General features: G+C 46.3%; 1 protein-coding gene across 1 annotated transcript in view; it reads left to right on the plus strand.

The window, feature by feature from the left end:
• The window catches only part of MAP3K15 (mitogen-activated protein kinase kinase kinase 15), a 55,422-nt gene that overhangs the window by 22,905 nt on the left and 15,974 nt on the right, over positions 1 to 16,543 (plus strand). The window contains exons 8-14 of the mRNA XM_029079580.1: positions 5,823 to 5,993; positions 7,559 to 7,671; positions 7,893 to 8,052; positions 9,042 to 9,192; positions 11,902 to 12,009; positions 14,633 to 14,682; positions 16,405 to 16,500. Coding sequence (XP_028935413.1) covers positions 5,823 to 5,993; positions 7,559 to 7,671; positions 7,893 to 8,052; positions 9,042 to 9,192; positions 11,902 to 12,009; positions 14,633 to 14,682; positions 16,405 to 16,500 — 849 coding nt within the window. The remainder of the gene's footprint in view (positions 1 to 5,822; positions 5,994 to 7,558; positions 7,672 to 7,892; positions 8,053 to 9,041; positions 9,193 to 11,901; positions 12,010 to 14,632; positions 14,683 to 16,404; positions 16,501 to 16,543) is intronic.

Below are 16,543 nucleotides of genomic sequence, written 5' to 3' on the forward strand. Positions count from 1 at the left end.
AAATCTCTGTAGTATCATGGGGTATTTTTTATTTTTAAAAAAACAAAAAAAACCAAACTCTAGGACCCTAGTTAGCTATTGCATATGTATAGGACGTTCCACATCTAGTGATAATTCAGGTAAAGACTGATGAATCCAAATTACTACGTGCCTGGCGTCACATTCAACGTTAGCACTGGGCCGCAGATCTGATAAATAGCGCTCGGTCAGTGACTCGGAGGATGTGAGTTCAAAGTCTTCTACGTCTCGCCTCGCCGAGAGCTGTATTGGCCGCCGGCTAGGTCCTTAATGGTTATTGCTGTTTTTTTGGAAAAAGAACAGAGGGCAACTGTTGGCCTCTCATCGCCACCTTGTTCTTCCCCATTGATCGGTCTGTAGATATCAGATTGGGGGCAGGGCATTTAGGAGTGGGGCAAACCGGATTAGACTCTGGACTGGCAGGCGGAATTACAAGCCAGATATGTTTGGGGTCTTGTCAGCCCTGTCTGGAAATGACTCGGTACCTCTCAGTGCCAAGGAGAGGAGCATGAGCCAAACTGAGACCCCACTGTTACAGGGGTGAAACCCCAGCTTCACCTGTGGACCCCCAGAAATCCAGGGTCCTAGCCAACACCTAGCAAAGGACCATCCTATGGCAATGGCTAGTCATGGCACTGAGTTAAATCACAAACTGCTAGATCGTAAACTGCCAACACTTAGAACAGTGCCCCGCACCCATTAGTTACACAGTAAATACTATTGATTGATTAATCATTGACCTCAACATCCTCTGCAAGTTTTCCCTAGAATCATCAGCTTCCCTTTCTCCTCGGAGCTCTCCTAACCTTACGGTTTAGTGGTCGATCCCCTCCAGAGGGGGAAAAAAACAGATTTTCCATACCATCCCAGAGTCCCTGCTCTCCCTACCTTAATGACCCCAAGAGAGGATAACTTGAGTTAGTGGCATCTCAGGTGTGGAGAGCAATTTTTGACCTTATCTGAACTTGAAATGCGTAGCTCAGGATCAGTGTCCATTAATATGAACGCCCCATGGAGCTTCACATCCTCGGGTCATTGCTTTGGGGTAATTTAGACCAGGACCTTTAAAATCCCTTGAGACTAAAGAGATATTAATGATAATAATAGTATTGGTATTTATTAAGTGTTTACTATGTGCCAGGCACTGTACTAAATGCTGGGGTGGATACAAGCCAATCGGGTTGGACACGGTCCCTGTCCCATGTAGAGTTCACAGTCTCAATCCCCATTTTATAGATGAGGGAACTGAGGCCCAGAGAAGTGAAATGACTGGCCCAAGGTTACATAGCAGACAAGGGGCGGGGCAGGGATTAGACTCCACGACCTTCTGACTCTCAGGCTCGTGCTCTATCCACTGCACAATGCCTAGAGCTCATCCTCTTAATCCCCATTTTACAGATGAGGTAACTGAGGCACCTAGAAGTGAAGTGACTTGCTCAGGGTCACCCAGCGGGCAAGTGGCAGAACTAGGATTGGAGCCCAGGTCCTTCATTTGTTTCATTCATTCATTCCATTGTATTTCTTGAGCACTTACTGTGTGCAGAGTACCAAACTGAATGCTTGGGAAAGTACAATACGACAATAAACAGATGGGCCTTCTGACTCCCAGCTCCGTGCTCTATCCACTAAAAGATGTCCTAACCTGTAGCAACGCCAATCTCCGTCTCCCCCCAAGGGAGCTCTAATCTGGCGATAGAAGGTGGAGAAGCAGGCTGCCCGTTGGCCTGGGTTCCTTGAGTCCGCAGGGCAGTAGTGGCGATCCGAGGGAGTTTCTGCCAAGTCACCGCTGCTTCTGTTTGGAATGGGTGGACCCAGGCCAACGTAAACCTCTAAATTGTCACATGGCTTAACGTGATTCATTTTCTGTTGGTCGTCTTTCTAAAAAAGATTGAAGTTAGTTTAATTTTAGGACGGGTCTGTTGTCCTCCAAATGGGTTGAGAGTTCATGGCCCCATGAGTTTCCTTGAAACTGCAGGTTAGGCAATTATTATTGTTATTGGTATTATTATTATGGTGATGCTCGTCATGGTATTTAAGTGCTTACTATGAGTCAAGCACTGTTCTAAGCACTGGGTTAGATGCAAGTTCATTCATTCAATCATATTTATTGAGCGCTTACTGTGTGCAGAGCACTCTAATAAGCAGTTGGGAAAGTACAATTTGCCTGGCACAGAGTTAAGCACTTAGTGAATACCGTAATTATTCATTATTATTCCAATACAGTAGTACAGACAATCCCTGTTAACAGTCTAGAGGGACTGTCTGAAGTAGCCCAACCCCCAAACACTGAATAATAATAAAAAAAATTAGAATAATGATGATATTTATTAAGCACTTATTATGTGTCTAGCAATGTTCTAAGTGCTGAGATAGATACAAGTTAATCAGGTTGGGCACAGTCCCTGTCCCACGTGGGGCTCACAGTCTTAACCCCCATTTTACAGATGAGGTAACTGAGGCACAGACAACTGAAGTGACTTGCCCAAGGCCACAGAACAGACACGGGCTGTGTCGGGATTAGAACCCATGATCTTCTAACTCCCAGACCCGTGTTTCATCCACTAGGCTATGCTGTTTCTCAAGCCAATTGAGTTTTCGGGGTTTTTTTTTTCCACATATTCTGACCATGAGCAAGGACTGAATCTCACGTGGCATCTGTGCCTAACCTGATTATGCCGTATCTACCCCAGTAGTTAGTACAGTGCCTGGCACATAGTGAGCCCTTAATCAATACCTCAGTTAGTACCTGGGTAGAGCACAACCCTCTGTAGCCCTGACATAAGGACCAGTTAAAGAACCAGAGGTCGGTGTGGTCATGGGAACAGACACAGCCAGTCCGAAACACTTGGGCTAAAAGAGGTAGGTTCAAATCTCCTCACCAATTAGAGATATTTATTGAGTGCTTACTTTGTGCAGAACACTGTACTAATCACTTGGGGGAGTCCAGTCCAACAGAGAGGGTTAGACACGTTTCCTACAGACAGACGGGAAACGTGGCAGCCTCTGCTTGTACTAAAAAGGAGCTGGCGACATTGAGATCTTTTTTTCCCCCCTCGACTAAACATTTAGCTTCTCCCTCTGCGGGTCTGACCCTTGACATATTCCAAGGTGCCATAGAGACCAGGCAGTTATAAGCTGATCTGAAAACTGTTAGTCTAAATCCCTTTGGTGATTTTTAAAGCTGATTTTTGAGTGGTGACTTTTAAGCTGTAAAACTGCCTATGCTTCTCATTAGCAAATGGTTTTTATATCCGCCCAAACTGGCTTTAGTTGGTAGTGCATGAAGGAGGTTTAATTAATGAAAAATGGAAGTTAAATCTAGATGTAGCAAACAAAAGCCCATGATGGCATTTATAATGAAGCACTTGAGGCATAATGTATTCTTTTCATAAACTTGCACACTAGATACAGTTTGCCCACACAGACATCTAGACCTTTTATATCTCATTAAGCTTTTCATTTTCTCTAAGGCCCAGCTATTAACAGAGAGATAAACTGAGCCTCTTTCCAATTACTTTTGCTGAAAGTCAGCCTGTTGTATTAAAGTACGGAAGATGAACTGTCGATTGGAAAATGTATCTTCTCAATCAGGTTTTCAATCAAACATGTTTATTGAGCACCTACTATTTGTAGAGCACTGTATGAAGCTCTTGGGAGAGTGCAATAATAGTAATCAGTCAATTTTATTTATCGAGCGCTTACTGTGCACAGAACACTGTACTAATCACTTTGGAGAGTACAATATAAAAATAAAACTGACCCATGTCCTGCCCACAGTGAGCTTACAGTCTAGAGGGGGAGACATACATTAATGTAAAGAATTACAATTACAGGTATGTACGTAAGTGCTGTAGGGTTGGGGGGGGGGGGTGCGGCAGATGAATCAAGGGAGTAAGTCAGGGTGGCTTAGAAGGGAGTGGGAGAAGAGGAAAAGAGGGTTTAGTCAGGGAAGGCCTCTTGGAGGCCTTCAGTAAGGCTTTTAAGGTGGAGAGAGTAATTGTCGGAGATGATGTAGCCAGAGGCAGGACATGGGGCGAGAGGTTTGTGGCAAGATAGATGAGATCAAGTTAGAGTGAGAAGGTTAGCATTAGAGGAATGAAATGTGTGGGCTGTGTTGTAGCAGGAGAGAAGCGAGGTGAGATTCGAGGGACAAGGTGATTGCTTTAAAGCCTGTAGTGAGGAGTGTCTGTTTGATGTGGAGGTGGATGGGCAACCCCTGGTGGTTCTTGAGGAGTGGGGAAACAAGGTCTGAACGTCTTCTGTAGAAAAATGGTCTGGGCAGCAGAGTGAAGTGTGGACTGGAGTGGGATGAGACCGGAGATCATCAAGGTAGAAGAAGGCAGCTCCAACAAGGAGCTATCATTCTACCTGCAGAGAGAGACATAAAATATCTTACAAATAAGAGGGAGGAATGCTTCCATCGAGTACGTAAAGCGCTGGGTGCAAAAATGCAGTAAGAGGTAATGAGTGCACGAGTGCCAAGATGAGAGGGGCCAGGATGAGACCTGGGGAAAGAACAATTCATCCTGGGTGAGAGGCATTTCAGAAGGGCTTCGAAGGGAGTTAAATCAGAGTCTCAAAAACAAGCCCACTGGCCTCCTTATCTGTTGACACTCGCCTTGATTGGACGCCCAGTCTCAGGCAATACGATTGGCGAGGTGCGTTGTATAAGCAGCCCACATCCTCAATACTGGTAGTAAAGCATTCATCCACAGCAGGGGGGAAAGGCAGTTTTGGAGAAAATTACCCATTTATGGAATCTTTTCCATAACCCCTCAGCGGGGACTGATAGCCACAGGGAAACCGTCGATAAATAGACTTAAAGCACACAGCCCACAGGCTTGGAAAATAGGCAAGATGTCCCGGTCCCCTTTACCGAGGGACATCTAAGATAGGGAATCAATCAATCAATCAATCGAAGGTATTTATTGAGTGCTTACTGTGTGCAGGGTACTGTACTAAACGCTTAGGAGGGTACAATGCAGCAGAATTAGCAAGAGGGAATTAGCAAGAGGGAATGAATATGTGGAGTGTTTCGCATTGCAGAAAAGAAGAGGTGAATTTGCTTAACCCCCTGCAATTTTCTGTCTCTTCTTGGGGGCGGCTTTCTGACAGGGAGCGTGTCTCCCATCCCACCCTGCCCCCCGCACTTCTCCGAGGCTGGGGACCGGGACTAGGTTCCCTGGGCTGTTGGCCTAGACCCTCTTCATCGATGCAAAAGAGGTTTTCCGAGGGTGATGAGGCCCCTTCCCTCCCCGCAAATCAATGGGTTGGGTAGGGCCGCTCACATTAGCTGAGGCCTGCCCGCAGATGGAACTGGGCCCGGGACCAGGGGAGACGATCGAGCAGCCCACTTACAGCGTCGCCACATTTTGAAAATGAAATGAATCAGCCCTCATCTCTGCGGCGAGAGCTGATCACTAGCCGGGTGATGACCAAATCGTGGTGGTCAAGCGGGGCGAGCAAGGGGCGGGTTGTCCCTGAGCCCACCCACCATCCACCGTTGGTTGCCTTTCAGGAGTAGCGTGAGAAGCAGTGTGACTCAGTGGAAAGAGCACGGGCTTTGGAGTCAGAGGTCACGGGTTCGAATCCCAGCTCGGCCACTTGTCAGCTGTGTGACTTTGGGCAAGTCACTTCACTTCTTGGTGCCTCAGTTCCCTCATCTGTAAAATGGGGATTAAGACTGTGAGCCCCACGTGGGACAACCAGATTCCCCTGTGTCTACCCCAGCGCTTAGAACAGTGCTCGGCACATAGTAAGCGCTTAACAAATACCAACATTATTATTATTATTATTATTATTAGGAGGAACGGAACTGGCGACCGGGAGAAGGCGCTGCAGGTGATGCTGCAGGTGCTGCAGGCCTGCGACCATCCTGCCCCGGACATGTTCTGCTTGTGCGGCCGGATCTACAAGGACATGTTCCTCGACTCGGACTGCGAGGACAACGAGAGCCGAGACAGGGCCATCCAGTGGTAATGAAGCAGCGGCCTCCGCTAACACCCCCTCCACCCCATCTTCACCGTTAACTAGCCGCTCCCCCCGGTCCCTGGAAGGGCAAGTGAGGTTGGGGGGCTGTGGTGTTTGTGTGGGTGTGGGTCTGTGTATCTCTGTGGGTGTGCCTCTGCCTCCTTGAAATTGTCTTGGAGAGAGCAAGCAGAATTTCTTTTTTTTGTCCTCCTGCTTATAAGCTGTCATGGTCGGCTCTGCTGCCCCAAAGATTTAGATGTGTGGCTTTCTTTTAAAGCACCCTCTCTGTGAAAAGATGGTGCAGAAGATGGACTTTCCCAAGGGAACATTTTGGAATGCCCAACAAGTAAACGTTGAAAGCGTATAGGTAGAGTAGCCTTGACTTCAGCGTCCTGGGGCTCAGTCTCATCTCTCTGGCCGCTGACCCTTGGTTCACACCTTCCCCCTTCACCTAAATAATAATAATAATAATGTTGGTATTTGTTAAGTGCTTACTATGTGCCGAGCACTGTTCTAAGCGCTGGGGTAGACACAGGGGAATCAGGTTGTCCCACGTGGGGCTCACCGTCTTCATCCCCATTTTACAGATGAGGTAACTGAGGCACTGAGAAGTGAACTGACTTGCCCAAAGTCACACAGCTGACAAGTGGCTGAGCCGGGATTCGAACCCATGACCTCTGACTCCAAAGCCCTTGCTCTTTCCACTGAGCCACGGTCACTTTACCTCTGACAGACCATCATTTTTCCCATCTTGAAGGCCCTTCTGCATTCCCATCTCCTCCAGGAAGCCTTCTCTGACTATCTTCTCATCTCCCTGCTGTATGCTCTGCTCCTCCACTCCCTCCCACCCCGCGGCCATTTCAGCACAGACTCTAATGCCCTGCGCTATCCCCTTGCCTGTAATTTTATCCTACTGTCTGTGCTTAAGCCCTTTATGGGAAGGAATAATGTCTCTTAACTTTATCATACTCCCCCAGATGCTCTGTACAGGGCTCTGCACGGAGTAAGCGCTCAATAAATACTGATTGAATACTGAATAGATACTCACTGAATTTCAGTGCAGGCAAAAATGGCTAATATCAAAATGCCTTAGGAATGAAAACATGTTTTAAAACCCAGAACATGAGTTGCCATATTACATGAATAGTGTGTCTCCAAGAGCAGCAGCCCAGGGCATTGTGATTCACAGTTCTTAAGATTGTCGGAACCATTAATGGGTTTTTAATTTGCCTGGAGAGAGTACTTAAAAAAAGCTGTTGGACTAAGCAAACAAAAATATTTTCTCACAGGCTGATTTTTGCCTTCAGGGAGCAACATGGGTTCTTTTCATTTTGTTTCATGTGCGAGGAGAAAGCAAGTCTGTCAGTCGTATTTATTGAGTGCTAATTGTGTGCAGAGCACTGTACTAAGTACTTGGGAGAGTATAATAGGATAATTATGGTATTTATTAAGTCCTTACTATGTGCCAAGCACCGTGCTAAATACCGGGGTAGAAGGTCACATTCCCTGCCTACAGTGAGCTTACCGTCTAGAGGACTGAAATGGGAACCGGGTGTGCTTGTAACTGCAGGTACCGGCAGGGATTTGAGCTGCAGTCGTCTCTCTATTCCGGAATCAATCTGGCGATCTTGCTGATCGTGGCCGGCCAACAATTTGAAACCTCTGTGGAACTGAGAAAAATAGGTAATGGTCGTCAAAGGTCAGTCCCGCATGCTCTGCCCTGGATTCCCTTCCGCCTGGGTCTATGTAATATCATTCATTTTCCAAGAGCGCGGGTGGGTAGCCGCTAGATAGAAGGGTCTGCTTTTCCTGCACTTGGTCTGGTTATGTCGGGGACCTACCACATCACGGTCCCTTTCAGGGTGGTGAGATCACGTGACCCCATCGCCATTCACACTTCCCAGGTGTCCGGCTGAACAGTTTATTGGGAAGGAAAGGCAGCTTGGAAAAAATGAATAACTACTGGGATGTCGGACAGTTCTTCAACGTGAGCATGTTGGCCAATGACGTTGGCAAGGCGGTACAAGCGGCGGAGAGGCTCTTTAAGTTGAAACCTCCAGTTTGGTGAGTAGCCCGTGCCTGGGCCACACCCAAAGCGTGTTAGGTGGCAGCGAGCACTTAAGTACTCTCGGCACGGCGAAGAGGATAGAGCGCTGGCCTGGAAGTCAGAAGATCATGGGTTTGAATCCCCGCTCCACCACTTGTCTGCTGTGCGACCTTGGGGAAGTCACCTCACTTCCCTGTGCCTCAGCTCCCTCATCTGTAAAACGGGGATTGAGACTGTGAGCCCCACGTGGGACGGGGACTGTGTCCAACCTGATTTGCTTGGATCCACCCCGGTGCTTAGTACAGTGCCTGGCACATAGTAAACACTTAACGGATACCACTATTTTTAGTAGTAACATTTAATAAAAATTAATTCCATTATTATTACGATCGTGCCCCAGACACCTAGCTAAACTCTGAGCGAGAATCAGCTCAGCCAGTCTGGGTCCCCCAGGGAGCTCCCAATCCCAAGAGGTAGGGAGAGAAGACAGTTATCGTTTTCCCATTTGACAGATGAGGGAACTGAAGCCCAGAACGAGAGATTGTGTCATGCCCATGGTCACACAGCCCCAGATGCCAATGAGGGCGGTAGGGTTATACAGCCTTTACTAGGTCCTTCCAAGGGGCAGAGCCCTGGACTAAGCACTGGGAAAAAGTGCACGAATACTGATAGAGGCCCTACCTCTGCCCCACAGGCACTCCTAGTAAAAAAAATGGCAGGAGGAGGAGGAGGGCAGACACCCAAGGAAAGAAGTAACATATCCCTGACCCAGCCTTCCCTTCCAAAGGCCTGTAAGTCAGAGTTGACCGAAACAGAGAAGTGCGATATTCTTTGACCGATCTCAGGACCAGCCTGTGTTGGTTGTGCGGCTGCTCGTTTGTGCTCAGGAGTTCTTGTGGGGACACGTATTATAAGGCCGAGAAGCAGGGCTCAGAAGCAGGTTAACTCTTGACGCGGGGTTACTGGACCACCCTGCCTCGGCCCCTGATTGTTGCATGTTTTCTAGGTACCTCCGCTCTCTCGTCCAGAACCTGTTATTAATTCAGCGCTTCAGGAAACTGGTCGTAGAACACTCGTCCAGGCAAGAAAGGCTTAATTTCTGGCTAGACATCATCTTTGAAGCAACTAAAGAAATCCCCAATGGACTCAGGTTTCCAGTAAGACATTCGTGAACTCATTTCCTCAGGCACCATGTACACACCTTGGGATTTCTCAGAACAAAGTCGACTACAAGGTGGAGGGAAAAGAACCTGGGAAAAGTTGAGGGGTCCAGAAGCAGGAAAGTCTTCCAGGCAATTCCATAGTGGTTTGGTTTTTTGTTTCCCACGATATCCTTTTATGGGATTTCCTGACTTTTGTAATTGTCCGTGGACAGTTTTTGCGGTTCAAGTAATTATGAACTATAGCCAAGAGCCTTTTGAATGGCATTTGATCGTGGAATAGATAGAGTTAGTACCCCATGTTCTTGGAGCCTTGTACTGTAAAATCTAATACACAGAAAATTAAATGGACAATGGTAATGTTTCTTCAAAGAATTGGATAATTGGGCCACTTTTAGGATGCTCTGATATTTTCCATAGTCGATGTCTTTGATCCTGAGAGCTCTCCAAGAGTCATAAGAAATCCAGACTTGGAAAGGGAAGTTAAGATCTAGTGAAGCGGAAACATTTTGATGTCCGAGTGAAGCTCTTTAGAAGTGAACTTAGGTATTTTCAAGAAATCTCAAACTCTTCATATTTATCATATCACCCCCAAAGCCAACCTAACATTCAGTCAAGTGGAGGACAGAACTTCCCATTTTCCAAGAAGGTGTTTTCTGTATTTAGCTATAGGGGCAAAAGCATTTAGAGATATGTGAAACCTTTAGAGAAACAAAAATTTATAAAGCAATATGCAAAAAAAGATTTTCTGATTCTGAAATAGAAAGAGTACATATAACATCGCAGGGATAAAAATCTGTATTTTGGGGTCTTTTCGACTTCAGGAAGAAATTCAAAAATTTGTGTTGACACAAACCTGCTTGAAACCAGTAGCTAGAGACTAACTGGAAAAAGGACGGAAACCATAAAGAAGAGAAAATCTGAATAGTATTACCTATTTACTGGCTTTGGGGCAAAAAGCACAGGACTCTTAGTTTCCTAAATTCTGTATTCTAAAGCCGAAGCTAACAAGGAGAGCATCAAAATATTCATATTCGTATGTGTTTTGTGCACTTTCATTAATTTTGAGTGACAAAATTCAGCCCCTTTGAATCAAACGTAATTTTTGAACGCTTACTGTGTGCAGAGCTCTGTACCAACCTCTTGGGAGAGTACAGTACAATAGGGTAGGTAGACATGATCCCTGCCCACAGGAGGCTTCCAGTCTACAGGGAGAGGCAGACGTTAAAATAAATTACAGATGGATATGTACATAAGTGCTCCAGGGGTGGGGTACAAATCAAAGTGCATAAGATTTACAAGTCCAACTTCATAGGAGATGCAGAAAGGAGGGCACATAGAGGAAATGACGCAATAGGGCGGATAAATTGGGGCAGCGAGGGCTTAGTCAGGGAAGGTCTTTTGGAGGAGATGTGATTTCAGGAGGGCTTCGAAGATAGGCAGAGCGGTGGTCTGTTGGACATGAAGTGGGAGGGAGTTCCAGACCAGAGGAAGGGCGTGGGCGAGGTGACATTTGTGAGGCAGACGAGATAGAGGTATAATGTGAGGAGGTTGGGGTTAGAGGAGTGAAACGTGCAGGCCGGGTTGTGGGAGGAAATCAGCAAGGAAAGGTAGAGGGGGCGAGCTGGTTGGGTGCTTCAAAGTCAAGGGCAAGGAGCTTATCTTGGATGCGGAGGAGGATGGGCAACCACCGGAGGTTCTTGAGGAGTGGGGAGACCTGGACTGAACAGCTTTTGATCTGGGCAGCAGAGCGAAGTAAGGACCGGATTGCGAAGAGGCAAGGGAGTTCAGCGAGGAAGCCATTGCACTGTGGCTAGTGGATAGAGCATGGACCAGGGAGTCAGAAGATCATGCGCTCTAATCCCAATTTTGCCACTTGTCTGCTGTGTGACCTTGGGCAAATCACTTCTCTGTGCCTCGGTTCCCTCATCTGTAAAATGGGGATTAAGACTGTGAGCACCATGTGGGACAGGGACTGTGTCAACCCGATTATCTTGTAATAATAATAATAATGATGGCATTTGTTAAGCGCTTACTGTGTACCAAGCACTGTTCTAAGCACTGGGGTAGATACAAGATTATCAGGTTGTCCTACGTGGGCTCATAGTCTTAATCCCCATTTTACAGATGAGGTAACAGGCACAGAGAAGTTAAGTGACTTGTCCAAAGTCACACAGCTGACAAGTGGCGGAGCCAGGATTAGAACGCATGGCCTCTGACTCCAAGCCCGTGCTCCTTCAACTAAGCCACTCTCCCAGCTCTTAGAACGGTGCCTGGCACACAGTGAGCACTTAATAAATAGCATCATCATTATCATTATAGGATAAATGCTGGGATTAGTGTGGCGACCATTTGGACAGAGAGACTAGGATGAATTTTAAAGCTGCTGTGAAGGTAGAACGGGTGGGATTTGGTGACCGATCGAATACGCTCGTCGGTTGTGGGCAGGGAATGTATCTGTTTATCGTTGTACTGCACTCTCCCAAGCGCTTAGTACACTGTAAGGACTCAGAAAATCCGATTGAATGAATGAATGGGAGAAAGGAGTCAAGGATAATGCCAAGATTATGGGATTATTAGGCAGGCTTGTGGTGCTCTCTACAGTTATGGGTAAATCTGGGAGAGGACAGGGTTTGGGTTTTTTATTTTATTTAAATGGCTGTGATTGTTTCGCCTCAGCCACCATTTTAGAAATCTCTGTTTAAGGTTCTCATCATAGAGCCGACGAAAGTCTACCAGCCATCTTACATTTCTATCAACAAGGAGGTGGAAGAGAGGACTGTCTCTCTGTGGCACGTCTCCCCTACTGAAACGGTAAGGGTAGCCGAAAGCTCCTTCCACCTCCCCGCGTGTCCGTTAATCCGAGGTGGAATTGCTCTGGTTTCCGTGGGCAGACCTGCCCTTTGGGTAAAGAACTGGACCAAGAAGACCTTGTAATCACAGGTGAAACAGGCCCTGGGTCCCCACTACCCCCATGAAGTTCATAGAGATTGGGTATTTGCTTCGGAGTTTTAGGGAGCAATCGATCCATCACTGGAATTTACTGAGTGTCTCTTGAGGGCTAAGCACTATATCATGCCCTTGGTTCAGAAAGCAGATGCAAGATCATTTTCCCTGCCCTGAAAGATCTTACAATCTAATGAGGGAGATGCAGACAAAAATAATCTGCAAATAAAGGGCACAGGAGGAAGGATTTAACAGGAGGAAGTACAAGTATATCAGGATGAAATCGGAGGATAAATAATTGACTGTTCACATCAACATGTAAATGCTCCATATTTAAATGTCTTCTCTGTACAGTTGTACATTTGTCTATATAAGTATACAAATACAATGCGCATCGGCAGGTAAAAAGAGCTAGGGGTGGGTAATGGGGTTGATTTCACAACTTTTGTTTCCAGTGAGTCCGAAATTGCTTAACTTAGTTTTCATTTTATGCAATCATTTTCAGCTGTACGGAAAAGTAGCTTAAGAAATGTGTGTGCGTGTGTGCCCGTGTGTGTACCTATGGGCACACACCTGAACGTAGGGTTCTGTTTCCTCTGCGTGGCTACTTTTTAATGAAGATAATTGTTTTCTATCCTTACCATAGAAGAAGAGTAATAATTACCATGGTATTTAAGCCAAGCCCTGTACTAAGTAAACATTAGGGTAGATACAGTACAATCAGATTGGACACATTCCTTATCCCTTGTGGGGCTAGCAATCTAAGAAGGGAGGAAGAACTATTACTGAATCCTGATTTTACAGATGAGGACATCGAGGCACAGAGAAGTGAAGCGACTTGCCCAAGGTCACCCAGCGGGCAAGTGGCAAAGCCGGGATTAGAACCCAGGTCCTCCGGCTCCAAGCCCCGTGTCCTTTCCGCGAGGCCCCCTCTACTTCTCACGGACACAAGCCTGAAAAGAATGGGTTTTGATTTCTTAAGAATTTAAGGTGAAAACGAAGTAACCATAGCTGGCTCTAAAAATAAACCAGGCCTTCAGAAAGAAAATGCAGGTCAGAAGAGAGTAAGCAGATTCCCCAGTCAAAATAGAAACAGAATGACTCACGGACCTCGCAAGCGGAGACCCACAATATCACTCGTAAGGTCAGACGGGCTCCGCTTTCAATTCCAAATAGACTCAGCCATCCTGCTTCATAAAGGCACCGCAACACGCTGCAAACACTGGGGCCTCCGGTCCGTTGAGCCTCGGGAATTCTGCGGCCATTGGGAGGAAATCAGAAATTTGTGTTCTGCAAAAGCCGGCGCCGAGTTGGCACTCGCATTTTGAGGAGCAGGTGAATTCATTTTTTGAGAGGCATTGGTGGCACATCCCGGCTTGCTTCTGAACCTGTCGTTCTCTCAAGTGCACACCGTGGCAGTTTCCACCAAAAGGAGGCTTAGTCTGTCAACTCCTCCATTAGATGGTCAGTGCCCTGTGAGCCGGGATCCAGTCTCACTGATGTCCCACTGGCTCCTGACTCCTCGCCAGGGGTGGGCTCCAAAGTTGGGATTCCCGCCACCCCTTTTTTTTCTTTCTCCTTGCTCGGGTCATTCCCCTTCGATCCAGTCTGCAAGACTCCTTTCCCATCTCTTGGTTACTGGGTCTCCGAATCCATCAATCAGTGGCCCCTATCGAGCACTTCCTGGGTGCAGAGCACTGTACTAAGCTCTTGGGAAGGGACAATACAACAGAGCTGGTAGACACCATCCCTGCCCACAAGGAGATTATAGTCTACAGGCTGTCCTCCCCACGTCTCTCCCCGGGGATCCAGTTCACGCCTCCCGTGTCTCCCCTTGATCCTCCCGTCCGCCTCAAGGAAGTTTGGACTCCGATGTCCTCCGCAAACGTCCTCCCGCTGGTAGACTTCGGACTGGACACTCCTCCTCCTGGGCCCGAATTGGGGTCCTTTCCCCCAAGAGGAATGACTAGTTCTGCTCTTGCCAACGTGGCAGATTCTGAAAGTATTTTGTTAACTGCCCACTAGGTTGTGTCTTGATTTACTGACACAGAGAAGCAGCGTGGCTCGGTGAAGAGAGGCCGGGCTTGGGAGTCAGAGGTCATGGGTTCTCATCCCGGCTCCGCCACTTGTCAGCTGGGTGACTTTGGGCAAGACACTTAACTTCTCTGTGCCTCAGTTACCTCATCTGTAAAATGGGGATTAAGACTGTGAGCCCTGCGTGGGACAACCTGATAATCTTGTATCTACCCTAGCGCTTAGAACAGTGCTAGGCACATAGTAAGCACTCAGTAAATACTGTTGAATGAATGAATGAACAAATGCCTTCATTATTATTATTACTCAATTAAGATCCCCAGATCCTGAGCTGAAGGTGCAGTAAGGAGTTGAGGAAAAAGAGAACAATTTCTGTTCAATTTACAACACTGTGGAAATGTGCTAGAGATGCTGCATTGAAATACCGAGTCTTGACGGCTATTTTTGATTTCGGCAGACGCAGATTCATGAATGGAATTTCACAGCTTGTTCCATTAGGGGAATAAGGTTAGTGCATTTGATGAAAGCTTGTTCTCGTCTCGGCCATTTTACACGTGTTCTTTGGGACCCAAAATGCGTTTTAGAACCTAATGAAGGTGATGTCTGGGAAGAAAACCTCTTGTAGTTTTCGCCCCCAGCCTCGGCTCTTCCAGAATCTGTCTATGGGATTCGGTAGGCCCCCCTGACTTGGAAATGGTCAAAGAGAGAATCTCTCGGAGGGGGTGTGCCCTAAACTGAGGCTATGCCATCGGGTTACTGTAATTGTGGTATTGACTCAGCGGACACTCTTGGCCAAGCACTGTATGAAGTGCTGGGGTCAATAGAAGACCATCAGGCTGGACTCTGTGCCCTAAATTAGGTTTGCTGATGATAGCCTTGGTTTGGGAGATAATGACGGAAATCGAGCACAAATCCATCGGTTGCAAGGATAATTTGAACTATAATCAGAGTGGAGATAACAGAGTCCCGGGGCTGGGGGGGATTGAAGGGGGTAGGAGAGGCTGGGGCGGTGGTGATATTCATTCATTCATTCAGTAGTATTTATTGAGCGCTTACTATGTGCAGAGCACTGTACTAAGCGCTTGGAATGAACAAGTCGGCAACAGATAGAGACAGTCCCTGCCGTTTGACGGGCTTACAGATATCAAATCACTGCTAAGGAGGTTAGAAAGTCTCGGTTTGCATTTGTAAAATCATTTAGACCAAAAAAAAAAAATCTCCCTGGGATATCCTTTCCTGAGCAAAGGCGATATAATTTTTTTCTAAGGAAGGGAAGAAAACTTGGGGTTTTTCCTCCCAAACCTATAAAGAGATTCCCTGGTTATTGTTGTCGGTTGATTCCACGAAATAGAGTGCTAAGTGGAAGAGTTTTAAGCAGAGAGTAGTTTCCATAGGAAATCTAGAAAGAACATTATTGTATTCCCAAGATTTAAAAGAATCGATCGAAGCAATATAAATATATTAAAAATCAGTGATGAGAAAAATACATTAAATATTACATTAGCAAAGAGCAATGAAAATGAGTTGCAGTAAATCAAAGTGATTAATGGGATTTTGTTTGTGATTGTGTACTCAGAATGTAAATATTAAATCTGCAGTGTTCTCCTTCCCAACCTATTCATCAAAAGACATCTTGTGTGAACCAACTAAAGATTTGTCATTATCTAACGTCAGGGAACAAACAGATGCTGAAAAGGGCTTTTAATTTTTCACTATTCAGGTCAAAATACTTCAGAGGTTCACAGAGTGGAGAAGGGGATGGTGTGTAAGAGGAGGGAGATGTTTAAACCAAGGTAAACTTTGCAAAGGCCACAAAACCAGAGTATCGGAGGGTTAGAGAAAACCCCCAGCAAGAACATTTTAAGGTGGTTAGAATGGACTTAATTGATTAATTAGGTAATCCGATCTATTCTTTTAAGTAAGGGCATAAATAGCGGCCAGCGAGCGGCCACTAACTCTGTCCAGGGTCACTAGTCCATCCAATAAAAATCTTGTCATTTTCAGGGGTAATCAAAAACGCAAAGAAGCCAGTGAGACAGAATCATTTACGGGTTTGTCGTATTTGTCGTGCCTGGAGCGCAAAGGTCGAAATTTGGGGATCGGTTGAGAGAGGCTCTTTGTAGCATCTTGAAATGAGAAGAAAAGCAATTATACATGGCATCTCACAAAATCAGAGACATCTCTTTCACTGTGCACTATGAGTGAGCTTTTGTATTGGAAATTTTACAGCATCTCCAAGTTTGACGAACGATGTTGCTTTCTTTATGTCCACAACAACTCTGATGACTTCCAGATATATTTTTCTACGGAACATCAGTGTAGTAGGTGAGTTAATGTCATTTTGGATTTGTGCGTCTGAGCCACGGAT

Source organism: Ornithorhynchus anatinus, chromosome 15 (assembly GCF_004115215.2).
Source record: "Ornithorhynchus anatinus isolate Pmale09 chromosome 15, mOrnAna1.pri.v4, whole genome shotgun sequence".
NCBI classification, from domain to species: domain Eukaryota; kingdom Metazoa; phylum Chordata; class Mammalia; order Monotremata; family Ornithorhynchidae; genus Ornithorhynchus; species Ornithorhynchus anatinus.